The following is a 27,463-nucleotide window of genomic DNA, read 5'->3' on the forward strand; positions in this document are numbered from 1 at the left end:
GTACTGCAATAACTGCAAATAGAATATTCACTATCAACTCCAGATTCTACTCATGGTGATCCTCCACTACTGACTCGTAAGAAACTCACTTCCCTCCCCCTTGAAACTTACTACTGTTTTTTCTTACGAACATATAAAATCCATCACCTCCTCACTACCCTTCCAAATTCCAAACAAACCATCTCGTCTATCCATCCTTCTCACCAGGGTACTTCGAGAACCCTCGAACCACTCAAAACAAAATGATTGTAAGAGCTGATACTAGTCTGGGAAAGCAAGCATGGTCATCACAACCCCAAAATTTGGATAAAATGCAACGACGTGAAACAATTGAAACACTACCACGAGAAATGACAACCACAAGAAATTACACACCACCCGCCCATCAAACACTTTCAATTCCCAACATAGAAAATCTAGAAAAATATCATAGTCTATTGCAAAAATCGAACTGTAAGCTAAACTCGTAGAATACGCTTTCCTCGATAAGTTAGACGCGGATTGGATTAAGTTTTTTTATCAATTCTAAATCTCGGATAGAGTATTTATATACACGTGAAATTTAAACTTTGATACATATATCTAGATCTTGAATGGCTAGGTAGATATGATTACTTTTCATGGAATGAATTCACTTCTTCACATTCGCCTTCTTCTAAATTAATTTCTCCCTCCCCCTCCTTACCCCCCTCTATGTCCTCTCCCCTCGTCTCTTCCCTCCCGTCTCTCCTTAAAACATATAAGAACCACTCTATCCCCATCCCCATCCTTTCTCCACCCCCTTTTTACCCACCCTATGCAATCGAAAAACACAAATCTCCAGACACATACCCCTTCTCGTCAATCCAAAGCCCATTCCCCGCAAATTCTCAGGATGTGTGATTAAATCTACAATATACATATCAGCATCATATCCATGATACTACGGATGAGAATGAGAATGAGAATGAAGATGAAGCAAAAAAGAGGCGGAGATAGAATGGGTCACGATGGAATGGAAATGGAACAAGATATCAAAATCCCAAATCGGAGATAACACAACAACAAAAATGTACCTACCAATGTATTCATAACAAGAAATAACATAATCCACACCACCCACCACAACATCAAAAACCAGTTCACAGACCTCGTGAATCAAATTGAAAATCCCCCCCCCCACAGATTCCCATACATCACATCGTGTACCAAACCCCCAAGATTTCCTCCCTAACCTATAAGATTCCTCCATACAGATTGACCAACTCTGTCTCCATCCTCAAACGCGATAGCTACCCACCCAGCCAGCCTATAACTAACTCAACTCAACTCAACTCAACTCAACACATCGCACAATACAATAAAATAAAGCCATAAATCTAATCAATCTCATCTATCCATACCATAACACATCATCTATTCATAACACATCAGTAAACCACATCACTATTAATCCATTCCAATACAAACCTAACTAAACATACCAGATATCTGTATTCCCACACCACACACCACACACCACACCACACACCACATCACACTCACTTCTTCTTCTTCTCCTCTCTCCTTTCCCCAATCTACCAACCTACCATCATCATCATCATCATCACCCCTTCCGCAAAAAGCAGTATAGAAACTCCCTACCTACCCAACCCCCTACCCAACCACCTACCAATCCAATAAATATCTCCTCTCCCTCCTCTCCCTCCTCTCCCTCCTCTCCTCTCAAAAAAGAACCCAGGTAAATACACAAAAAAAATCACACAAAACAATCACACAAAAGAATCACACTTATACTCACTCACCTTCAGCTAGCCTACCTAGCCTACCTACTTACTGCCCAGTCACTATCCACTAGCTACTAATAACTACCTAGGTACACACACAACTTCCCCAATTCCCAAATCACAAATAACAACAATCATAAATCACAAATCCACAAATCCACGAAATCATCCAACCATCCCTACCTAGGTACCCAGAAATAAATATAAACCATTCCATCATTCAGATACTTGTTATTTACTTAAATAATTGAAAAATTCCTCATCATTGCATCAACCTATACATTCGCACAAACATAATCTGAGATCATCTACTTATTCTATTCGGTATTCGCATGTTCAAAAATCCCTTCACCCTATTCACAGCGCATCAAATCGAATTTGAACACAACGCTCTATCCTATCCTATGTCCATGTATCCCTACTTGCCAAATCTACCCCGAATCAACCTATCAATCATTTCATAATCCTTCTAACTATTCATAATTCCTTCCAAGACCTATCCCATCCGACGCTATGCCCATACCTCAAAAAGATTCAAACCTAACAATCCTTCCCTTGCACCTGACAAGACAACCTATCTTGCTTCACCCGTGCTAGGTGCTCCAGGAATCATGTCCGATGCCTCCAACTTTCCCATCATATCCTCTCGAACTTTCCCCTCAATGACACTAACCGGTCCCAAATCAGCTACATTTGTGTCACCTCCACCAAGAAGTGCAATACTACTAATAACATCCGATGGTTCCAAAAGGTGCCATTTAGCCAATGTTGGTTTACTTGATGCGCCCACAGTAACGGTGAAAACATGGTTTACATCCAATTCACTGTTGTTCAAAGATCTAAACATATCTTCATCTGTCGTATCATCACCCGCACAGAATGTGAATTCAGGAGCTTGTCCCACTTCTTTACCGTAAGCATCAACGAGGCGTTTGGCGATCGATCCCTTGTTGATGAAAGTAGGACGAACTTCAAGATTTGCTTTACCAGTCATGACTTCGACGTCCCAAGCCTTACCAACAGTGGCCATGAGTTCTTTTTGACATTCGCGAGACATCTGTTCACCAAGTTCTGGGTTTGAAGGACGGTAATGCCATGTTAAAGCGCAACGTTTGCGTTCAATGAAAGAGCCTAAGTTTGTTAGCTACAAACCCCCCCAAAATCGATTGCATAGACATGTTACTAACCTGGAGTTTTCTCAGTATATTTCTGGAAACATTCCATAACTTCCTTTTGCCAACCCATATCGAATTGTTCAGCAAGATTTTCCCATTCTTGGCTACCTGGATTTCGCATAAAGCTACCATGTTCAGCACTGAATCCTAACTCTGGAATATGTCCTAGATGTTGTCCCAAGAATTCTTGATCTCTACCACTGATAATCCAAATGGCATTCTTAGGATCGGAGGCGAGTGCTTTCAGGGTTCGGTATAGCTTATCAGAAGGTAAAGCTGCCGCAGGATCTCTAACAATCGGAGTAAGAGTACCATCATAATCGAACATGAACAATCTCTTATTGGCAGCTTTGTATTGGGCCAACAAAGAAGTCTTATCCAAAAGGGGTGTTGCAAATGCATGACTGTTGGAACTGATTTTGGTGATCAATGTTCGAATGAGACTCTTCGTCCAGGTTGTGATGTCATTACTGAAAATGTACTCGGACAACTTTTCATGAAGTTCTGCTTTTTTGGCCGGGGGCAGTTCCAAAGCAAGTCGAATATTTTCGGCAACGGTATTGAAATCCCACGGATTAATGTGGATGGCTGCATCCAAGACAGCAGCCGATCCAGAGAATTCGGAGATAATCAAAGGACCATGATTCTCTTTTTGACAAACCACGTACTCCAAACTTGTTGTGTTCATGCCATCACGGACACTCGTGATCAAACCAACATCTGCAACACGAAGAAGAGCGAGATACTCTTCTTGGGAGAGATATTGAGGATAATGTTGGACGGGTGAAAAGCTCAAAGATCCGTATAGACCATTGATTCTCGCAACAAGTTCGGCAACATTGGCTGCAATCTTATTTCCAGAATCCTCTCTTTCTTCTTCAACACTGGTTGGACTTGTGACTTGCACCAAAACGACCTTCTCACGCCATTCCGGGAAATTCTCCAAGAAGCGTTCAAAGGCCATGAGCTTTTGTGCAACACCTCTAACACTATCAAGACGATCTCTACCGACAATGATTTTTTTGCCCGCATACAACTTCTTCAGTGCAGCAACCTTTTCATCAACAGCAGGATCATCAAAAGCGAGCTTTTCAACATTTCGCGCATCAATTCCAATGGGGAAAGCCGCCACATCACATCTCGCACCATATGCTTCGACACCTGCGCTCGTAGATGGAAATCCTAGAATACGAGTACAACAGGAATTAAAGTGACGTGTATAACTGAATGATTGTAATCCGACCAAATTTGCGCTCAACACACCCTCCAATATCTCCTTTCTTCTCGGTAAACAACGAAGAAACTCGCTACTGGGGAATGGGATATGTAGATAGAAGACAATGCTCATGTGTGGAACGCGTTGTCTCAACATGCTGGGAAGCAGTAAGAGATGATAATCGTGAACCATAACAATGTCGCCCGGTTTGTAAATTTCGAGGATTCGATTTGCGAATTTTTGATTCATGCGATAATAATCCGCCCAGGATTGTCGTTCTTGTCGGCCGTTCGTAGGCTCGTGTTGTTTGTAATGGAATAAAGTATATAATTCATGCTCGGCGAATCTTCTCCATCTTGATTGATCTTTCAAACAAACACTTCCGTCCTCACTAGTATCTGCGTCATCACATAACCAAACCGGGACGATCTTTCCATGTGATTGATTTGCCAGTTGTCTTTCCAGTCGTTGCCTATCTTCACTTGTAACAAATAATCCATCGGTTTCTGGTGGTGTTGGAGGCATAGTAACGCCATCAACCGGGATTGGCGCAGAGCACTTATTGAAAGGAACTCTATTTTGTGGAGGTTGCGATTGTATAGGATGACCTCCAAGAGGAGGAGTATCTGGAGGAGTAAGATCCTCAATCGGGTTGATTTCTCCCGTCCAGCCAACTAGTGTATGATGCCATGGCGATTTTTCCGATGCGAGATATCTGAAAGAGTCGAATTGCGAGGAACCACCATGTCTTTGCGACCATGTCTATGCGATCGTTAGTATCAGAGTTACCTCAAAAATGTGTCTCCGCACTCACCCAATCTGAGCCTTTTCTGTACATCAAAGATTGCTGTATGCAAAATGTCGCAGAAATGATGCCTCCAGTCAAATTCAACGAAGGATGCGCCGCGCGTGGATCAAGATCCGATAAGGAATTTTGTCTCTCGCGACCAGGAGCTAGACTCATTCTGCGAAGAACTTCTTGATTTGATAATGTGCCCGTCTCGGCATCGGATGGAGATTTTGCCATGATAGAAGATTGGTTGAAGCCTTGGATAAAATAGTTTTGCTCGTCGATCTCGATGGATTTATCTTCTGCTTGAATCGTTTCGTACGCCCCCAAATAACCACCCGGCGTCACTGGAACGTTCGTAATCGACGGACTTAAAGCTGGGTGTCGAGTAATCTGTTTCTTGAGAACCGCTGGTCTTTGTGGTGGAGGGGTAGCTGCTGCTGCTGCTGATGACTCGGTGAAGCCTGAGCTTGGCGAATCTCTCGAATTCTCTGCCATGATGAATGATAAGTAAAAGTTTATTTGGGAATCGTATTGAAGGTATTTATAGAAGAAACGGGCATCAATAGGTTTAGAACAGGGTGAATCTTTGGGTAAAAGAGGAGCCGTATGGCAGATGGATTCTTTTTTTAGGCGGAGAAATATGTGAATGGAGGGGTAGTATTGTGTTTGTGAAACTTTGAATGGCTCTCAAAAATCTCTCAAATCAATTTTGGCAGAATGGATAACAACAGACAACAAAGTATCTCGTTCCCAATCCGACGGTTGTCTTTTTTTGATCTTTGGGACCGGATTTGCTTGGTTTATATCCTTTCGGGTAGGAACGTGGGTGAAGTGGTTGGAACAAGGCAGGAGCGTAATATAGAAAATCTTGGAATGAATGGAAGGAGGGAATTGGGGATTGATGGCACACCTTGGAATATTCTATCCCCAAAATTTCTGATTTCTGATGAAAAACAATCCACCAAGTTGCAGATTTGCCGGAGCAAAAGCTCAGGTCGTACAATTATGTGACGTAATTAAAGTTAAGACGTATTGACGAATGATATACGTGATCGGTGTAAATGATTTATAAATAATTAATAGATTCCCTTTGTCTCGTCCAATTGTTGTCTTTGGAAGACTGTATCATATGTAAGATTGATGATATTGATACTATTTTGCGATTTGAAGACGGGAAGACGGGAAGATGGGAGATGGGAGATGGGAGATGGGAGATGGGAGATGGGAGATGGGAGATGGGAGATGGGAGATGGGAGATGGGAGACGGGAAGACAGGACAGTTTTGAAGCGAAAGTTTAAAGAAAAGAAGGGAGAAGGGGGAAGGGGGGAAGGGAGGAAGGGAATGGAATGGAATGAAAAAGGGAACAAGGAGGAAAGTACTAGCTAGCTAGCTCTTTATTACCTTTTTACTTATTAGAGCAGAATAGAGTTTACCTATTTACCTACCTAGATCAATACCTAGAGTATATTTCCAAGGAAGGGGAGTGGCATTAGCTACCCAGGTATCTAGTGGGTATACATAAATATATACACAAGTAGGTACTAATGGTATCCATCTACTTCCAGCACTCCTGCACCATCACATTCATCCATCCAGCGATAACTCACTCACCTTACTACTTGTTCACTACTAACGATACGAGGCCCCAAAGACCTTTTCCCAGTTGGCGTGGAGGGGCGGTGGAGGGGTATGGAGCATGGAGCATAATTCCCAGCCTGGCATTGGTGCGATATGAAGATTATCCCAGGCTCATGATTGCATGAAATCGGGGCATGATTGGAGAATGACCAAGAGATCCTCCGATATTGATACTCGGATGCTAGTACTGGCCTGGCATTGGTAATGGTAAGTGCATATTGCATATTGCATATGGTATGTATGTACGAGGTAGGTATTCATCAAGGACAATTGAAAGAGGCCACATACCAGCCAACAAATAAAGTGTTGGGATGTTGTGTGTAGTGACTGGTATGTATCTACAATCTAGTTTCTGGTATCTACAATCTAGTATCTGCTATCTTTTTATCGACGTGTTGACCATGCATCTGGGTAGGTTAGAAATATACCTAGTACCTGCCTACCTAGATACGCCAGCAATATTTCTGATAGTCCTTAGCGTCGGCCATAATATGAATAATCTTCCGTGATGCATGCTCGGTCTTTTTTACTACTACGGGTACTGTACCATACACCATACACAGGTTAGTATTTATTAGCAGATACTTGGTACCTCCTTATGAATCATTCCATCAATGTTCTAGATTGCTTCCATTATTTGACAAGTGTGTGTGTGTGTGTGTGTGCTCGAGTGTTCTATCTATCTATCCATCTCGGTGTACTTTATATATTGCTAACAAGTATCAAACGGGATGGACTCCGAATGGACAACATAAACCCGTGGACATCCTTCTTTATCATCGTCTTCTCTTATTCATCAATGTGCGGAAGATTGCATTCAGTAGATTACATTATATTATATCGTACACAACAGCAACCCTCAAGATTATAGTATTCATATCTTGCATTTGTATTGTTTGTTATTTATTAACATTGTATCGAACATTGTATCGAACATTATATCAGATATTGTATCGAATTACCCCCTTTCACCCATCCCTTCACGTGCCCTTCTACCAGCCTCACAAATTCACATTCACATTCACTTCACACCCCATCACCCCATCATCCATCATCAATCCCCATCCCCATCCCCATCCCCATCCCCATCTCTCCATCCCCCAACCCACAACCATTCCAACTCCAAATCCCAATCCGCATCCCAATCCCAATCCCAATCCCAATCCCAATCCACATCCACCATCCCCTTTCTCCTTCCCATTCCATTCCATTCCATTCCACCTACCCTCAAACTCTCTGCATCTCTAGTTCCCAGCGCACGGCTCCATCCCCATCTCTTGCGTATCGTATCTAGGTCCTAGAAAATCCACGCAGACCTAGAACATCCACCGCGTGAGTTTGTTGTTGTTATCCTCCGAAATGTTTCTGCTTCACCGCAACATTTTTATCATCGCATCACTCACTACGAAGTACATGATTGGAAAGAATGTCCAACCTCTCTCTATCTTACACCGATTAACCAGTTGTAATAATAGGTAACTATGTAGATGCATGCCATATATTTAAACTTTCATCATCTTCCTTTCTTTCTTTCTTCCTTTCTTCCTTTCTTATCCCGTACACATTTACAAAGTACATTTCATTAATCTAATTCAACCTTTCCCTTAATCCATTTTTTCTTCTCTTCTCTACGAAGTACTATACTCTAATCTAAATCATCTAATCTAATAGCCCACCCATTCATTCGCCAACAACTCCATGGCCGGTGTGTGGGGTAAGCTTAATTTTCTCTGCCGAGGTCTGCATCGACGATATCGGTACTACACAGCCAGACGGTATCAAATATTCCTCACCGATTTATGTGATTACCATATCTACGATAGGTACTATACTTATCTACAAAGTATCTACTACCCATCTCTGTTAATATAAATATAAACACAAGATGGAATTCCAAATCTCGAGTAAAGATTTTGAGTTCTCGTTTTGATACTACTAGGTAGGTATATATCGATTGTTACAGTATATATTATTTGCTCGAGTGGGAATCTCCATTTATATTGTGTTTTCAGTACATCGATCCATCACGTTATGTATGCTCGTAGATACTAGGCATCTCTTTTCATTGCAAATTGATTTCTGTTTCTCATGAGATATATATGTATAGTGAAGAGTAGTTTGGTCTGGTTTGATTCAGTTCAGTTCAGGAGGTCTTTTATAATAGTTCTGATTTTGTAGTTGAGATAAGATAAAATGATATCAAATGTAGAAAAATAGATAGTTATTTGAATGGACCTATTTATTTATAGTTTCATAATGAGAAATGTGTCATTAGATATTGATAAATGTTTACTGTTTATCTGATTTATAGATATCCGTATATATGATAATACCTCCGTTTCTGATAACATGGTTTATTATCGAATGGCCTATATCATCAAATAGCTCATTTTTATTTCAATTTATATTTATTTCTTTCAATATATGTTTTATTAATAATCTATAATGAATTCGAATAATCAAAAAGCTTGTATATTTCTTATTATTGAAACTATTTATAAAAATAAAAAATTAAGTATTCGAAAAACTATTATATTCTATAATATTTCTTATATAACTTTTTGATATAAAATAAAAGGTTTATTTTTTTGTATAAAAACTCAAATAAATTGTTATAAGATTATAGAATTAAAAGAAAAAATGATTATTTAATATATATTCAATATAGATTTAAAAGGATTTTTATTTAAATTAAAGAATATAAAAAATATAATAAATAATATTCTTAAATCGAAAGGTGTAAAATATATTAGAAAGCTTTGGGTATATCGATTTATAAAATATCAAATCAAATTAAAAATGTATTTTAATTGTATTTATAATTTTCAAAAAACTTTTTGTAAGAATTTTAAACTTTTTAAAAAATAATTTCGATTAATTATAAATATATAAGCGAAATATAATATTTTAAATAAAAATTTCTATAATTTTGATGAAATAAATTTTATAATAGAAATTATATATATAATAATAATAATAACTAATACTAAATGAAATAATAAAAATAAAATAATATAATTAGATAATCAAAAATGAACTATAATAATAATATATAGAAATAAAAAGAATAAAACTATTCCTTTATTTTTAATAATTCAAGAATAAATTTATTTCTTTAATTAATATATTAAAACAAATTTTTTTATAAAATAAATTATTAAATCTATATTTAATAAATAAATAAATAATAAAATAAGTTTAGAATAATTAAAATATTTTGATAAATATATTAAAAATCGAAAAAAGAGTAAATATCAAATATTAATATTAAATAAGTATAAAAATTATAAATCAATAGCTTTTCAAATATATTGTAAAAAGAATAATATTATATATTTATATTTATTATTATATTTAAATCATTTAATTTAATTATTTGATATTAGTTATTTTAATAATCTAAAATGTTTATATAATAATCAAATTAATAAATTTATTAAGGTATATATTAATTATATTTTGAAGATTGAATTCTTTATAATTTTTAAAATTATATATAAAAAATCAATTATTTTTCAAAATATGAAATTAGGATTTCAAGAAATAAATTTAATCTCATTTAATTCTAAAGTTATATTCTCAAAATTAGATATTCGAATTTGTATATCTATCCTTCCCTTTTTCAATTTAAATCAATAAATCTCTCAAATCCCTTATAATCTAATTAAAGCTTTTTTTCAATTAATATTAATTAAATCTCGAATAATTTATTATCAAATAAATTTCTTTATATCTATATTTAAGATTATATTAATTTTAATTAAAAATATAAAAAGGTTAGCTTATAAAAATATACTTTTAAATATAGAGATTTATATATTTCGAATAGTAAATAAAGTATTAAATAAATATTGATATATAAAAAAACCTAATTATATTAAGAAAGAGTATTCACTAAATAAAAGGCTTTTGATATATTATTTTAATAAAAAATTGATATTTAGATTTAATATAATAAATATCAAAAAAGAGGAAATTCTAATAAGAAAGCATTTTCTAATTAATATTATAATAAATATAAAAAGATAGAATATAATATAAGAATCTATCAAAATAATATAATAGATTCTAGATTATTAGATTATTAATAGTTTTAATTAATTGATTCAATTGTTATTAAATAATATAGATTTGAAAGTATAAATTGAGGTGAAAGTGAGCCATTTGATGATATAGGCTACTCGATAATAAACCACGTTATAGCTGAATATACATATGTATATTTTTCATTCCCCTCGACTTATAATTCTGGAAAGAGAGTGTTACAAATTCAGATAAGGCTATTATGCAAGATGGATATAGTGATGAATAGATAGATGTCTAGTTTCTCATTACTCGTGTGAATTGCAAGTCTTCAAGATTTTGCTCATATCTACCAAACTTCATATCTACCAAACTTCCCCCTCTCCTATTTTAAAATAGCATTTCCTCATACCATACCATACCCCATCTCATCTCATCTCATCTCATCTTCTCGCAACTCAACTTACCCCATATTCCTACTGTCCTATAGCCCTACAGTCCGATAGCTCTCACACCATCCCTCATCTTTGCTATCCCTCCCTCCCTTTCTTTTCTAAGTATCCTCATACGATCTCTTCATCTCTCATTCCTCTCCCTCATCTTCTTGCTCCCTACCAAATCTATCAACCCCCTTTCTTATCAAACCTATCAACTCCTCTCCCTTCTTTCTTGTAGAAACCATTTCGGTTTACTGATTTGATAGTTGAATAAACGCGGGGTTTTCTAGATACTTCTCAAATTGTATTTGTAGAGTTTAGATACATTCATCTTTAACCTCTTCATCATATCAGATCTCAACCCCTCAACCCCTCCATCTCTTTCTTTCTTTCTTTCTTTCTTTCTTCCTTTCTTCCTTTCTTTCTTTCCTCTTCATTCTCTTCCAAATCCCCATGTATCATTTTCCAACATTCCACACAGCACATACAGCATATCTCTCTACATATCCCTTCCTATATATCATCTAGTACTTTGAAATATCCCAGATATCGTACTCATCCCAAAGACATCTACTTCATCATCTATTCCACCTCACCAGATACCCATACAGACTCTTGATGTTCATATATGATATCCATATATAAGCAAATACCTGATTCCTGTGAAGTTCAATGTTCACATAAGATTACATTCTAGGTGTGCGAATATGTGTATGAGTATGAGTTTTATATTCTCTATGTAGGTATTTTTAGTGGATCTTTATATATTTGTATATCTGTAAGATCTTACATATGAAGTCTTACATATGAAATCTTATATATAAAATTACCAAGTAACGCACATCATCATACATCCGATACAATTACGATCTACCCGGGCGAAATTCTTCTCGAGCCACAGCTCCTCAAGGTGCGCAAAAGTAAAAGGGTAGAGGGGTGGGGAATTCAGAATTAGGATGCAGAAAATGAGAGACTAGCTGGCTGGGGATAGGTCGGGAGAATAGTGACTGTGTTTGCAGGATTTGGAGGAGATGAGATGGAGGAGTGAAATGGAATGTAATGGTGATGGTGATAGTGATGGGAAGGAAAGGGTATGTATAGGGAGCTTGAGCGAGGGAATTTCAACACTGGTGTTTTGATTGAAGATGGAGATGGGGATGGGGATGGAGATGGAAATGGAGGATTGGAGGATTGGAAAGGGGGATTATCTACGTCTGAAACGTGTTTTTGGAGGGGTTTGTGGTGTGCTGGGCTTGAGTTGTGAGGGTGGGGGAAAGTTTATGGTGTATTTGGGATTGTGTTTTGTGGTGCTCTGTTTTATTTTGTTGGTGTATGGCGTGGATTTGGGCTTGGGTTTGGGAGTTGATGTAAGAGATGGGTAGGTATTAGAAGTACGTATGCAGTAATGAGAACAGAAAGAAGAATGGTAATATACACTAAAGAATAGAATCCCCTCAATGGCAGAGAGCCATTTAGAAAAAGATAAATATAAAAGGTGAATCTATCCAAAGTATTGGATGCGGTCCCCTTGTGTCTTTTGAGTCTTCTGTAAATGAGGAAATTGAGTATATTTTGTAGGTTCTTGATAGGGGATGGATTGATATAATTTTTTTGGATGTAGGTAGATCGTTTTGCCAAATCTGGAGGAAAAGATTAATCTGAGGATAATGTGATTTGAGGAAAGATGTATTTCTGTTTTCATAGAAGATTTCTAGAGTCTTGGGTTTTATTTGGATGATTGTTGGTGGATTATCTGCTGGCTGAAGAAAGAAACAAGGAAAGAATGGGAGAGGGGGGAGGAAGGATGTGTATAGTTCCCTAGATGCAGCATCGTTTCATGAGCTGTGATATTGTTGTCTAGAGTATCTGCATATGCGTGAGTCTATATAAAATCCCGCACCCAAGAGTAATTTTCCTTCTTATCTCTATAGCATAATGACTACCACATCAGAGTCGGGTTCCCGTGTTCGTTGGATTTTCATCGATATGGTATTCGATTCTTCACTCCTAGCATATTCTAGACTCTTCCTTCCTACTTCTCTAGCACATAATCGTCGTCGTTTCTGCATGCAATATGTATATTCAGCTCCATGTGCCAGTCGTGCTGTTGATTTTTCAAGAATATTATTCTTGTCATTGAGAGTGTAAACTTAATGTACGACAATAACGCAGTTTGACAACATACAAGCTCACTGGCTTTAATACGCGTGAAAAATTAACATGCGAGTATTGAATAGTGTATTTCTACCGCCTTGTTTTCTCACTTCAAAAATCTTTCAGATTTGGCTTTTTGGATTCGCTTGGAGAATCGCTGGGACGAGGAGGCTTTTGGATATTTTAGACCCCTCCAACCTTTTTGGAAGTGACTTATTGTTGTTTGAACGGGTGAAATTTGTTACGTGCCCTGATTATTATTGATCTGAAGGGAGCTTTCTGGAAAGGAATCATGTAGATTGCTATATAAAACACTTTGGTACGGTGGCTTTACTTTAGCAAAATCTTTACTAAATACAAAGGTCGATAGGATAAATGTCCTGGAATTACTGGAGCGTTTGTATGCTCCGAGATTTTTCTGATTCTTTGTTATTCTGTAGTGGAAGAACTAGTGGAATCGGGGACGAGTGGAGGAGAGGTGAAAGGGGGTGAAAGGAAAAGAGTAGATGACTATGACCAGAAAAACGGCAATGATTGTGGTATATTTTCGACAGACAGTTGGCACAAAGTTGACAGCAATAAGCTTGCCGGCAAAAAAGTATGACAGAGTCTTTGAAGCTATACTCAAGCTCAAATCTGAATTTCTTAAATCAGTATTCGAGTAGGAATCAGAAGTATAAAGAACTGATAATCTCGCTTTTGAATAGTTCTTGTTTTTCACACAAAGTATTTGACCTGAACCGAATTTCCTGGGGATATATATACACGTTATTGAGTGAAAAAAGGTAATGAGAAGGGGGGTGATGGGGCTGGAGATTAAGAGACTGAGAAACCCAGCGGCTAAGGCCATGAGACCTTTCCAGGCCATCTGATCTAGAGCCTCCAGATCATTGCTCTATATAATAGATGTGAAAACTTCTCCGTAAAACCATCATTTTCGATATCGCTCCAATCTACCCCACCCAGGCTGCCGTAATTTGTACTTCGAAAGATATGAGACCCTATATGCCCACTCATAGCTTTTTGACTCCTATTCGAATCGTTCCCGACAACTCTTGTTGTGGAAATATCACAACGATTGAGCGAGAGTTATAGAGTATTTTGTTCGTGCCTTGAATTTGACAGCAAAGCCGATAGAATTATAGTGAGTATTGAGAGGAATTTGGTGTTAGTTTTTTGCTGACAACAACAGTGACTATCCCTATCTTCTTTCACAAAATTTCCGTCGTTTGCAAGAAAATTCAAGCAAGTACTTACTCAGTGACCAAGAAGAGATCTAGAACGGGAGAATAAGTCCTGACCTTCTACGTCTGCACATCATGGGAAGATGAAGTCTTGCTTTGCTGAGTATGATATATCAGACGACAAGACTGTGAGGAGTCTTATATACTTCTTGTGTACGAACTTGTGGGGGCTGGAATTTGGTGTAACTTACTAGCTGGTACCACTAATCCAATAAAGAGTCTTTGTCAGTTGTTCTTGTATAAGAAAACCCAACCATTTAATACCGCATTTACTAGGGCACGCTTCTAAATGAGGATACCTGGGAAAGAAAGAAATTAGTCCAGAGAAAGATTGGGAAAGAAGAAAATGGCTGAGAAAGTTTTGTGATGAGATCAAATTATGGGAATGCGAAGCACCTGGGCAACGATGCCAATGAGCAGTTCTCTGAAGTCAGTTTCTCAACTTCCATTGTCGTCATCCATTAATTCTCTATCTCGACACTAAGCCTTAGCTTCTGAAAAATTGAATGAAGAGAAAGCAGCAAAAGAAACTACTAGCCTCGAGAGAAGCACGCTCCGAATGATTTCGAAAGGACCTGATGATCTCGTGGCAGTCGCTTTCAAACATGTACACTCGAAATCTTTGAACAATACAATGGATCCAGCATTTTGAACCTTCTATAACTATTGTGAAATGATATTTGATTTCGTCAAGAGTTGATATCATTCTTTTAATTCCCTATTGTTGTCCGCGTTTGAAACTCAGGCCTGTGTCCTTGGACCCAGACTTCGGCATTCACGCGGCTAACTTTATCAGAGCTCCGTTTTATGGCGCTAAATTCTAACCTCACTTCATTGTGACTTCACAACATGATCACTAGGAACCACTCAAAGCTTCTTTAAAACCAGCTTTCCTGCGCATGAAATCGTTCGTGGCAAACATATCTTTAACAGCTAAGAGAAAGGAGCTCCAAGAGCAGAGATTCTGTTCTCTGTGGTGGATACGCCACAATCTTACCAGACAGCTGCTACACGCAGCCGGAGTATATTTCACGCAAAGGTCACAGATTCCAAGGTGCACGTTTATTGATAAAATCATCGTGTTTCGTAGACTGGTATTACGTGGAACCCCCTCCAAGAAGCAAACTGCCGCCTCAAACTAACAGAACAAGGAGTTCGAGTTATTATCATTGATATGTACACCAGGTTCTTTCAAGAACATTTCAAAAAATTGAAAAAAACATCAAGGTTATTACTCATTACAGTCGAGACCACGATCCAGTGTATCTCTACCACATCTCCTTGTTATCCGTCCATGCACCAAGTAAAAGTGAGTGTCAATAAAAACTGATCACCCCAAATTTTAAGCCGAAATACCGAACAAACAAAAACCGAACAAGTTGGCCAAGTCCTTGACACACAAGTAGCAACAAGGCTTCTTACATGTCCTTGAAAAGTGGATTCAATCACTTGTTGGATCCAATGAGGAGATGACTACAACGAGTCTTCGTATGTCCTGGCGGGAACTCCCCATTGAAATCTCGAAGATGATCATGACAGTCGCAGTCATCATCCTTGCGGTCCTTGGGTATGCATTCCTTAACCCCGTGGCCATGGGGGAAATCTCCACTTCGTTCAAAATCCCCAACAAGATACCGCTGATGTTGTCGGCAGAGACAAATATCCCCCAACTCCGACCACTTTTTCAAATTTGACAGGATCGTCTCTGCTGTCCTGTGTGGTGGAGTGCGGTCTTTTGTTAACCGTGAATTCTTTCGAGATTCACCGTTACCAGGAGCAACACAAAGCTCTCCCGCTTTCTGTGTTTTGTATTGAATACGCCGGTTGTAGGCATCAGCCACTGTATCTAATCTCTTGCTCAAAAGCTGGATTCTTTTATTGTTGTCGGTCACTTCTTGTAAAAGAATGGCTCTTTCTGATCGCAACCATGGTGCAAGAGATTTTAGTGGTACAGGTCCGACCGGAATGGGGTCTGCACTATAGTTCGATTAGTATTGATATATGAGTCAAGATTGAATTAAAAACTTTACATGAACACAAGAGCATCTTTTACTTTGGTTTCCATCGCTCTTCTTTCCTCTTTTGTTGCATTTCTCCAGGCTTCCGTTGCCTGAACCTTTTTCTTTGCCCTCCATCGGGCAGATGCCCATCTCGCTCTTGCTTGACCGTCAGGGCCACGCTCTCGCCAACGAGCACTTGTTGGAAAATCAGGTTCCTCGGGAAGACCAGAAGGAGGTGGGACTACTGTCTCATCAGTATCCATAGTATCGATCGTGCTGTCTGCGGATTCGTTCAGACTTCCATCGAGCGTCGTATCTCTATGCGAATATACCTCCTGGAGATACATGTCGTTAGCATCGATCGGGACACCGAGTTCGTTAAGTGTGTTGACAACATCCTGTTCGATGTCGTCGAGAGGTCGTTGTTTGATGCCGGCCCTCTTGTACCGCTTATTTCTACGACGGACGTTGTTCTCGTGTACAGTCATAACGTCGGCAGCAGTCATCGCACCAGGGGGAGGAGCAAAATCTTCTGCACGCCTGGCACGATTTCTTTGACCCCCAACACTATTTCTATTGGCCCTAGACTTTGCCGACTCTCGTATTGTTTGACGACTTGCACGTGGTGTAGAGGGTGCTCGGTTCTCGAATAAAACTTCTTGTTGAAGAGTTGGCGTCGGACTAGCGGAGAAGTCTTCGGAAGGAACCGTAGAGTTGAACATAGTCGAGTCAACTTCTATTATATCATCTAGATCATCAACGAAAGGTGTTTGTGGAAACTGCGGATCAAGCGAACCATCCAACTGATGAGGATACTCTGGCGAAAATGGATTTTGAGGATACCCAGACATTTGAGGTGGGTAAGACTCAAGTTGCTGATAGTGAGTTTCTGAATAAGGAGCATCGGGCTGGCTATAGCCAGGGTTGTGAACGCGCCCATTCAATTGAGATTCTGAAGTATGAGATAACTCATCATCAGGGAACTCATCTTCTGAATGCGGTGTATACAACAGCCTGTTGAGCCGCCCTTGTAGAAGCCGGTTATCAGTCAAAGCGTCTACACCAGCTGCCGTGAATGCATGCATTTCGGACGCAGGTCTTTCAGGTCTTCTGAGTCGAATGGACAGAGCTGGCGAATTGGAACGGTACCGCGAAGCTTGGCTCTCAAGATCCAGACGAAGGGCCGATTCATAAAGGGGAATGGATGGATCAACTCCAGTCTCTTCCTCCAAGGGCTCTTCCTTAATTTTGACCTCTTGATCGTCGATAAAATTTGATCCAAGAAGGCTTGCCGCTTCAAGCTGGTTGTTTTCATCTCCGTTGGTCGACATTTTCAAGTAATCAAGTCGTCTGGATGCACGAAAGATATATGATCGAGTGAGGAGATTTTATGAATGACAGGAGAAGTATGAAGGAAAAATATAAAGGAGATCCTATGATGGTACAGAGATTCTGTGATGGGATTATTTGCTCAAGGTTGGTGTTATTGTAAAGAATTAAAAGTGTCAAGCTCGAGGAGGACTTGGGTATTATGAAGAACCGAGGACCGTCAATAGCCCTCACCACGCTAGCAGTAATCTTGTTTGTGGGTTCGGTTATCTTCCGAGCTATCTAGTGGACGCCACATTGAAAAGTTGGTTGATCAGTGGTTGTTAGCTGAATAAGTTTACTTGCTTTAATCTTCGAAGGTGAGAAATTGACAAGTAGATATAAGCTTAACGATTCTACAGTGAGAGTCTTTTATGAATTTGAAGGCCATTGAAGAGCTGAAGATTTCATGTAGGACTGAAGACATTAGGTGAAAAAGTTAGTTAGTCAAGGTTAGGGAAGTTTGTCAATCATATATATAGGGAATATCTGTCTAATGTATTTTTCTTGTTCCCACACCAGAACACCGCTGAATGAGCTTTGAAGTGTATCTTAGGTAAGAGAGTGCTCTCGTCTAACCTTTGATAAAGCTAGAACATGTGTATTTGGTTAGCCTTTAGTGAGAAACTTCCTGTAATTCTATTGAGAATACCTTGAAACTCTTCTTTGCTGTAGGAACTATAATATCAGAGATCAGTGCTATTGTTCTTGGTCCTTTGCATATGTGCAGACATTCGACATCTGAGATTTTCCACAGTTTAATGTAGTTCTCTTATCTCTACCTAATCATTTCTTGTGAATGGTGGTGAAAATATCAAAGCATATGCAGCTCTTGTTACCTTTTTAGATTCACTGGAAACAGATAAATCGGAGCTCTACCTCCGATGTCTAAGCTAATTCATACCAGATCATCTGCTAAATGACCTCGGGAACTCTCGGTCCATGTGATAGATGCTGGTGAATAAACCTTGGAAGTCTTGAGAACCATCTAGGTAGCCTTGATTGGCATATCTAATTGGTTTGGCAAAAATTAGCTCGATGTTCTTACCTTCCTTATCTTCATCTAGTGTAGGAGCTTTCATAATGCTTCAGCAGCTACATGTATGGAGAGATGGAAACTCCTAATTCCAGCCGAGCACCAGTGGGTGTGTGGATTAACAGAACACGTTTCAATTTTCAATATTTTTCATAAACTTATTCTTCAATTGTTTGATATCAGAATTTGTGTTTTGATTGTTTTATCTCTATTCAAGAATCACAATAATTCCTATAATAAATGATTCGATATATCAAAAGATATTCACAAGTTTATTTTTGTATTGTCCCGTGAGTCCGTACACCTACTGGTGGAGGTAATCAAATTATGGTGCCAGAAAATGCTAGGCCTGGGGAATCTAGGTGCAAGGCTAAAGATAAAAACATGCAGTGACCTCCTACAGTATAATGATCTTGCCTGAAACATGGGGATAGCTGGGTTCTAGCCACTTTTGGTCATTAGTGATACCTAGGTACTTATCATAGCTAGGTACTTGAATCCTCGGTAGTGAATTATAAGACAAAAGCAAATTCATAAGCAAGGGAATTCTCTCGGAAAGCGGGCATAAATTGCTATGCATCATGTGCATGTTATGTTCCGATTAGCGGAGCCACGAATGGTGTCGAGTTTGAAAACCAAATTCTGAAAGTTGACACAGCTGCTTGGCTCAGGCAAATGAAATTCAATAGGAAAGTGTTTGCGAAAGGCACAAGGATCGAGAGATTAGTCAGTGGAAGAAATGAGAATATGATAACTTTGCTCTGGACTAGTACCAGGTGCTTTTTAAAACTGGAAATTTTAAAGACCCTTGGGTGCAGTCAAGAGAGTATATATGTTCTCAACTTCAAACCTTCCAAAGTTTTCTTCGAATGTTAGGATCAACAAACTTCGAATGCGTTTCAAATCTGGAAGATGGAGTAGCCCTGGTGTTGTAGTATAAACTCAGATCACGAATGCTATAAAATGTACACAGAATATTAAATTTGGCCGACTAGTTTTGAAATGAACAGACTGGATGGGAAATCTGCCCTGAATTCCTATGGAAGTAGAAATGGGACGACAATCCAAGGTTAGCTAGTGATATGAAATAAATGCATAACTAGAGGAGAATGAGGGAACTCTTATACTTAATGTCAATATTATAGATTTGTTGGAATTGAATGACCGGCATCTCGAGAGCATTGATGTTTGACGTTTGCCTCGGATAGCAGCAACTGCGTCAATGTCTGAACGCGTTATGTATAATCAAGTGTTTTTGTATGGAATCAAGCAGTTCGCAAGCAGATGCGATGAAAGCTGAATCAGATTGATAAAAAATTGTGGAAACAGGTTGATCAAACCTTTATATTTGCAAGAGCTGCTCAGTAAGAGTTTTGAAGGCTAGCTTACGCTACGTCGCTTAGGTTTTCTTGAACATGGCGAATGTTATGTTCTCAATTTACTGTCGAGAGACTGGAGCTTAATTTCACCATGAATCATTCCAAATGGACTTTTATCACTCACTGCCCTTGAACTTATGTATGGCCCTAGACCTCAAGCAAAATGATTTATCGATAGGTATAACTTAACAAACTCGCTACATCGTAATATATCTAGGAAATTCAACGAATATCCTGGCCTCAAGAAGCGGTCAATTGGATCTCCTCCAATATACTAAGCCCGGTGGGTTCCCACCCCAACACATCTCTAGCTTTCGCTCCCGTTGCCCTATTCTCTACCGAGATGAACTTTGTCAAAAACGGACCTAGCTTTGCGATGGCTTCCTCTGTAGAGAGATGCTTCAATGGCACATTTAATGCCTTGGCCATAGTTTCCCACATTTCCAGGAAGGTAACATTAGTAGCCGAGCTAGCATTGAAAACTTCTCCCGATTTTGCATTTTGAGCAGCCAGTAAATAAAGTCTCGCAGCATCATCAACGTGAACAGTGGTCGTGCAATTCTTGCCTCCATCTACAAACGTCACTTCTCCAGCCTGCTTGGAGATATCCATGAATATTTTGACTCCACTTCCACCTCTTCCGAAAACCCATGGTGCCAAGCGTATGGCGACAACCCTGATTCCCCTCATTGCCAGCTCGAGAGCATGAGCTTCAGCTTGCTGACGAGTATTGAGAGGTTCTGGATCTTCCGGAGAGGTCTCCGTAGTCTCGCGACCATCTGGATCTGGCGAGACAAACAGTGTACCACCTGTCACGACAAGTGGTTTATTGGAACCCTCCAACCCATCTGCGATAGCTTCAACTGCCGCCTTATCAATTGGCCAAACAGCATCATAGCCTGCGCTGGCATTTGTGATATGATAAGCTGTCGCGAGATGAAGAACAATATCCGCTTCAGAACTCTCACGACGAAGAACATCGAGGCTGGTAAGATCACCTCGAACTGGAACTGCCCCGGCTTCAAGTAGCTTGGAGTCTCCAGATTGAGATCGAGAAAGTCCATGGACTTCGTAGCCTTCTGCAATGGCGAGCTCGGTGATGACGGAACCAATATAGCCAGTGGCCCCGGTCATGAAGATGCGTTGACTTTTGCGCATGATTGTTCAAGGGATTTTGTAATTTGATGGAGAGATGTTTAGGTGGGAAGAAGTAGCAATCTGATGTATACAAACAAAGACGGACTATCCACTGGATGTATATATACATATGCGAATTTAGATGCAATCAGGTCAAACAAAGCTGAGGCAACCGAATGATATCTCACAGCCAGCACCGGACTTACAGTATATCTCCACGAAGCGACTCCCTTAACTCCACCTAATTCCGCTTCAAGGAAGCGATATGGATTACTTCTGGTACACTATAAGCGTTTCGAGCGTACGTAGGTCACTCCTGAGAAGGCTGACTTCCCTACCCTGTGAAATAGCATACTGTGGTCCATGCATTCCCCACAAATATTTCACGCTAACCTCCTATCGTATTCAGGATGTCCAATAGTCTTGACTGCAGTTCAACAATAAGGATTATAAAATACTTTAACCAATTGGATCATTGAAGCCATTTAGAATGTTGAATCTCATTGAGAATTCAACTTATCATTCTCACTATCTATATTAGTACCTCAATCGAGTGTTACCTTAACCCTATGATGCATATTTTTACAGGCTTATCGTGTGGTAAACCCAAAAATTAGACAAGATTGGCGCTAAAGTATCAGCATCATAGTTTAACCTCACTTCATCGAATTCCTCACCGAATCAACATCAAATGATTCCTCATTTATACTAGCTAGTCCTGCTTTCAGTTCTGACCCCCTAACAGTATAGAATGAATATTCAAACAATCCTATCGTTCACATGAAAGCCCTCTATTGACGGTGATTGAACCTTTTCCGACAAGTTTTGGGAAATCCCTAGCACAGTTCACTACTACGCGCTGCCGAGAATTGCTCTGGATTGTGTAACCTTGGAGTATGTTCAAATTATATGTATTGACATAGATACATTGACCGCTCTTCTTCCTTGACAAGGCGAAGTGTTATGAAGTTCATCAAGCAAAAGAATTGCCACAGACTGTAGGCGATCATGTGAGGAAAGTGAAATGGCTTTCCATCTTTCATCTTTGGACAAATGGCATACGAGAATCAAAAAGGCGGTGTAAACTTTCTAGATCAACTGGATCAAAGAGGAGATTTGTTCATCGGTGACTGCCGAGGAACTTAGAGCGGCTTGCAGTGATCCCCCAAGTGGAAAATCATCAACAAACACTGAGCGACAAGAGAGGACGACACTTATAAAAAGAGATTATCAGGTTTGCAGCTTGGTCTTCATGATTCACCACGCAGTTCTCAGTATCTAAAACGTGGAAAGTGAATAGCAGCGGAAGTTTTGCTGCCGCTGCTTGCTTAAGCGAGCCATTACACAGGAAACAAATCACGAGTAAACAGACCTTCCAGTTGTTTCTTGCTTTCCTATCAATCATACACATCCAAGATTTATCCACCATCTCATGCAACCACTTACGACATAATTATGGATATGTTTGTGAAACAATTTCCGTCTTCTATGTTCCCATTTCAGAACATGGAAGGTAGCTCTGTTCAGGTACAAGCAGAGTACGCCGACCACGACCCAAACAACAACAGAATTAAGACTGCTTCTCTCAAGATCAACTTGCAAACTCTCAAAGTTTCGAATGGCTCCCCAGGTGAGATAGTACTTTGTAAAAAACATTTGTTTTTATTTATCTAACAGCCGAATCAGGAAACAACGACACGAATGATGATGTTGACATGTCAGGCCTCGATCATCCTGTTGGCGGAATCATAAACAATTTGAACAATCGCAGCACGATACGCAAACAACACTCATCTACCAACACTGGCCAAATTCATCAGCAAGCTGAAATGGCGCGCATGTTACAACCCACCATTCGAGCACTCCAATCAGCTACCGACAAAGCTATCAACAAAAGCAAGAAGATCTCAAGTCAAGGCGAAGCCTTTATAGGACCAAAATTACCAAATGGTCGGAGAATTTCGCGACACCTCCCGGAAAGCGATTCTTCTAGAGTGAGACACGAGGATCTTGCTGAGAAGAAACGTAAACGGAAGGAAATGAACAAGACCGTTGTAAACGCGCCCAATACGAAGCCGAAGAAAGGAAAGAACAAGAAGAATGGCGGCGCTAACGCTAAATCTAAGCCTTCAGAAGGTGCGGTCAAGAAGCGTGGGACCAGGAAGCCAAAAGAGGGAAAAGTAGACCACATGGAATATCTGATGGAACGTCGCAAGCTCGGGGACACAAATGCGCTCGCTGCTGCTGATAAGACTGCCAGATCAAACGCGGACGAGAAAGTGGATGTCTATGGTCATGGACTGAACCCTGCAGATTGGGAGGCAATGTACCAACAGGAGTACCAGGCACGTACTGCAAGGCTCAGAGAAAGACAAGCTAGGGATGAACAAGCGTTAATGTCAGCTTTGAACGGTCTCTCCCTCAGTGTAGCAAAAATTGGTGGTGGAGACTATGATTTGATTCTCTGAGTTCAGGAGATGTGAAGCAGTGGAGATAACCATGTGAACTTTGTTGAACCTTCACTCCCTATTATTTGGCAATTCTGCAGCATGGTATTGGGGTCTTCCCTGAACCATGGTTCTTTTCCTCGGTGTGATTACAAGAAAGTCATCCGTTCCTGCTTCCTCGTACATAGAAACAATTTCAATCTACGATATCAACAAATTCTGTACCCAACCATGCCAGCTGTCGCGATATTATGTGCATTTTACGAGAATTTGTTAACTAACGATCAAACCCTAAGACGCAAACTTTAGAATAGTATCCAAAAACAGTGATATTGTTTGTCTATCTAGCCAAGTTATGATTTCATCACCCAACGACCTCAAATTACCACACCAAACACCATGAATCTACTGAATACTGGATCTGCTGTGTACTCCATGCTTCACCACTTCAGGTAGCTGGTGAAAGAGAGCTATTGGATAAAACGTCAATATTTCCTGAGAGTACAAACTGAATTATCCCTATATTTGTTGTTGCTCTGCCACCAGATTCCACTTGTGCATCATGAAATCATCATTGCCCTCCTCTGAATGTATAAATTGAGTGTGAGTAAGGTTACAGTGTTTGCTTTGAGCCTGCCATGATTGGCCTAAACAGAATGGCATATAAACAACTATCTCCTTTGTATTTAATAAGAATCCATCCCGTACCATTTGAATTAAGATGTTTTGGTTTCGTCATATATAGAGCTTTGCATCTCACTGGATGAGGACTTGCTTATCAGCCATGGGAGACTTCAATTCGCCCCTTATACATCATTTTCTGGATATGTACCATAATTTATCTTTCTGTCAGTAACAACCTGGACGTAGCAAGCACTCATAGAATTGCTTCCAAATCTGAGCCAAATATTAAGGGAATCACTTCTATCCAGTGTACGTATTCTTTGCTCCGAAAATTCTCTGGCCTTGTACGATTTCGGATAATTTTCGAAGGTATCGACGAGCCATTCACGTTTTCTCCAGAAGCTCATTGTCCCAAAAATAACGAATTAACAATGTTCCTGCCATTCAATCAAATTTTCTGCAAGATGTTTCTCTGAACTTCAGTGCATTCATTTAAATCACTTCGAATCTTGTGTGAATCATACTGCAGCTATCCAATGATTGCCCATCAATACGAAAACCCTGATAAGCGAACGACGCTAAGAGTCTGCTGTATTAACTTCTGTGTTTATTTAAGGAAACTGTCTTTACACGAGTATCTAACATAATAGTTCAACTTCTTTCTTGGGTTTTCAAGCTTTGCATCTTCTTCAGAACCTCTATACACATTTCATCAAATCAACAAAGTCGAGAACCATATTTCATCTCCTTGCCTTTCTTTTCATTACATACATTGCAAATTTCATCCACAAAGTTTATATTTCTACTGCAAAAGTTATGAATTCAAACACTACAACTGAATCGTCTCATATAGACAGAGACTTGGTCGGATGCATGCCTCCACGATTATCAACCATTTTGTCTGATGATTTGGAAAGAAAAACAAGCCCTCCAAGAGAAGGTCGCGCCGATCGTCTCGTGATATTCCATTTCATGAGACATGGACAAGTAAGTTCCATAACATCGCAGGACCCAGAATCAAGTCTGAAAATTACTTCACAGGCATATTCCAACATCGGAGAACTCGGCACACGTAGCCAGCTTCGTGATCCAAAGCTCACATTCGATGGCATACGACAGTGCGAACTAGTCAGAACTGTCCTAAACTCCAACCGCAATATCAAGCAGATATATTGCTCCCCGATGATCCGCACCATTCAAACGGCCTTGACCACATTCAGAGATGTGATGGAGTTCTCGATGGAAAAGCCAGCCACCAAAATTGAGGCATGGGATGAACTTCGTGGTATGAAAATATACATTTTTCATTGTTTTAGAAACTCAACTAACTACCGGTATTAGAATGGGGCTCTATCCCCTGTTGCACAGGCACTCCAGTGGCCAAACTCCAAAAAAGATTTGGCCAACAAATAGACTTTGGCCTCATCAAGCCAGGTTGGGAGGTCAACAGAGAGATATACGGAGATATATCTCGGGCTGATAAGGTCAAGGAATCACTTTTCAAAATTGCTAGGAACGTACAAGAGTTGACTCGTCGTGGCTTGATATATGATGTCAGAGACGGCGACTCCTCTACACGTGGCCCATACTATGTGCCATATGAGATTGCAATTGTATCCCACGGCGGATTCTTGGAAACAATGCTAGAAGCAGAGTTAGGAGGTAGTAAGTTTTTCATTTCATATTCTCAAACCAAAATCTTCCTCGATGAACCAAAATTCTTCCATGTATAAAACCTTTTACGGTTGCAAATTCTTGGTTCTGGCTTCAACTCCAAACCGGATCACCATAAATTGCCCCGTGCTGGCTCCTCCCCTGCAAAACAAAACTCAGCTAACTTGATTGGTTGTAGGAGCTTCCGTCTTTCCATTCAGAAATTGTTTCCACAACGCAAATCTGAAGTCTTTCTTGTTCGAGACTATCGATGGTCTTGGCGGCGTTCGACACGAATTGACCGAAACGAAAGAGAGCAGGACGCGGAAATACTCTCGTAGCTCAATCCCCTTGGGCTAGATTGTGTTGATTGCGGGAAATGAAGGATTTCAATGAAACTGAAAAGACGAGAAAGAATTAGGGGCCTACAGGGACAATTCTTTACATCAAAATTGAGAGTTTCAAGCACCTCGATACGTTTGAACTCAGCTATGAATAAAAAAACACTAATATATGGCTATCATCTTCACATAAAACTAGAGCAATACAATTTCCAATGCTTGACATGAATCTACCCTACTGCATACGATTGATCTTGACCGCAGATAACAAAGTCCTCAAAGAGGATAATGTTCAAATTCTCTAGCTGTTGTAAAGTGCCCATTTTAAGACTTCGATTCATTTTTGAACAGGTTTGTGGGCCCCAAGCCGCGAATCCGGAAATTGATGCAAGTGATAGTTAAACAGAGAGTATTCCTGAGTGCTCAACACCAAATTGAAGATCCTCATCCCTCTTGCCCCCCTCAAATTTTTCTAGGGTTCGTTGCGTTATAAAAACCGAGCCAGGCAAATGTGATCTACCACCAGAGCTTTAGATCTAAACGTAATTAGAAAGCTGAAAATAGCTCAATATTCTGATAAAAATTAGTATCTCAAATAATGTGAATGCTCTAATTAATTCGAGAATTTGGGGATTTTTATTATTGGATTACAGTTTCAACTATTGAAAACCCTGCGATCGCAACCCAGTCTCGACAATTAGAGACTTCGTAGGCGTGGAATAATACTACCATATCCTTTATTATGATAATTGTGAGTGATTCAATACAGGTTCTAGAATCAAAAAGACTTTGATTATCAAGATATTCTAGTTCTCTTCGCTCAGTGTACCTAGGTAAGTTCTGGTCTTGTCGAGCACGTCGCTTCGCATATTGATGCCTCAGGTATCGAGGGTAAGCGAGATATCGTCCCATTCTTTTGTGCCCTGTCCACGATCTATTCCAATATGGAGGTCTATTCCCATGATTCATGAAGTCAAAGTTTCCAGTAGAAGAATCTTGATAATAATTAAAGAACGCTATCCCCATGATTT

At 39.6% G+C, this 27,463-nt stretch overlaps 5 protein-coding genes across 5 annotated transcripts; 2 read left to right on the top strand and 3 right to left on the bottom strand.

Moving 5' to 3' along the window:
* Positions 1-1,984: 1,984 nt before the first annotated feature.
* On the bottom strand, positions 1,985-6,369 carry EAE97_005543 (uncharacterized protein). Its single transcript, XM_038876055.1, has 3 exons — positions 4,972-6,369; positions 2,954-4,919; positions 1,985-2,897 (listed from the first exon to the last, which is right to left on the bottom strand). Exons 1-3 carry the CDS (start codon positions 5,443-5,445, stop codon positions 2,341-2,343), a joined length of 2,997 nt encoding a protein of 998 aa, XP_038733392.1. The 5' UTR covers positions 5,446-6,369; the 3' UTR covers positions 1,985-2,340.
* Positions 6,370-15,892: 9,523 nt separating this feature from the next.
* Positions 15,893-17,778, bottom strand: EAE97_005544 (uncharacterized protein; the record flags this gene model as incomplete). Its single annotated transcript, XM_038876056.1, has 2 exons — positions 15,893-16,424; positions 16,478-17,778. 2 exons carry the CDS (start codon positions 17,776-17,778, stop codon positions 15,893-15,895), a joined length of 1,833 nt encoding a protein of 610 aa, XP_038733393.1.
* A 2,692-nt stretch (positions 17,779-20,470) lies between these two features.
* On the bottom strand, positions 20,471-21,388 carry EAE97_005545 (uncharacterized protein; the record flags this gene model as incomplete). Its single annotated transcript, XM_038876057.1, has 1 exon — positions 20,471-21,388. One exon carries the CDS (start codon positions 21,386-21,388, stop codon positions 20,471-20,473), a length of 918 nt encoding a protein of 305 aa, XP_038733394.1.
* A 1,434-nt stretch (positions 21,389-22,822) lies between these two features.
* On the top strand, positions 22,823-23,835 carry EAE97_005546 (uncharacterized protein; the record flags this gene model as incomplete). The annotated part of the gene is made up of 2 exons (XM_038876058.1): positions 22,823-22,997; positions 23,045-23,835. 2 exons carry the CDS (start codon positions 22,823-22,825, stop codon positions 23,833-23,835), a joined length of 966 nt encoding a protein of 321 aa, XP_038733395.1.
* A 1,419-nt stretch (positions 23,836-25,254) lies between these two features.
* Positions 25,255-26,451, top strand: EAE97_005547 (uncharacterized protein; the record flags this gene model as incomplete). Its single annotated transcript, XM_038876059.1, has 4 exons — positions 25,255-25,425; positions 25,480-25,723; positions 25,780-26,103; positions 26,291-26,451. 4 exons carry the CDS (start codon positions 25,255-25,257, stop codon positions 26,449-26,451), a joined length of 900 nt encoding a protein of 299 aa, XP_038733396.1.
* Positions 26,452-27,463: the final 1,012 nt, after the last annotated feature.

Source organism: Botrytis byssoidea, assembly GCF_014898295.1.
Source record: "Botrytis byssoidea strain MUCL 94 chromosome Unknown BBYS_009, whole genome shotgun sequence".
In the NCBI taxonomy this organism is placed as follows: Eukaryota; Fungi; Ascomycota; class Leotiomycetes; order Helotiales; family Sclerotiniaceae; genus Botrytis; species Botrytis byssoidea.

What these genes read in the sequence shown, in the direction of transcription:
- EAE97_005543 (XM_038876055.1), bottom strand. Translation starts at nt 5,445, where the DNA reads ATGGCAGAGAATTCGAGAGATTCGCCAAGCTCAGGCTTCACCGAGTCA. An exon ending in ACAGAAAAGGCTCAGATTGG is followed by an intron (nt 4,920 to 4,971) that starts GTGAGTGCGGAG and finishes ACGATCGCATAG; the next exon opens with ACATGGTCGCAAAGACATGG. An exon ending in ATATACTGAGAAAACTCCAG is followed by an intron (nt 2,898 to 2,953) that starts GTTAGTAACATG and finishes TAACAAACTTAG; the next exon opens with GCTCTTTCATTGAACGCAAA.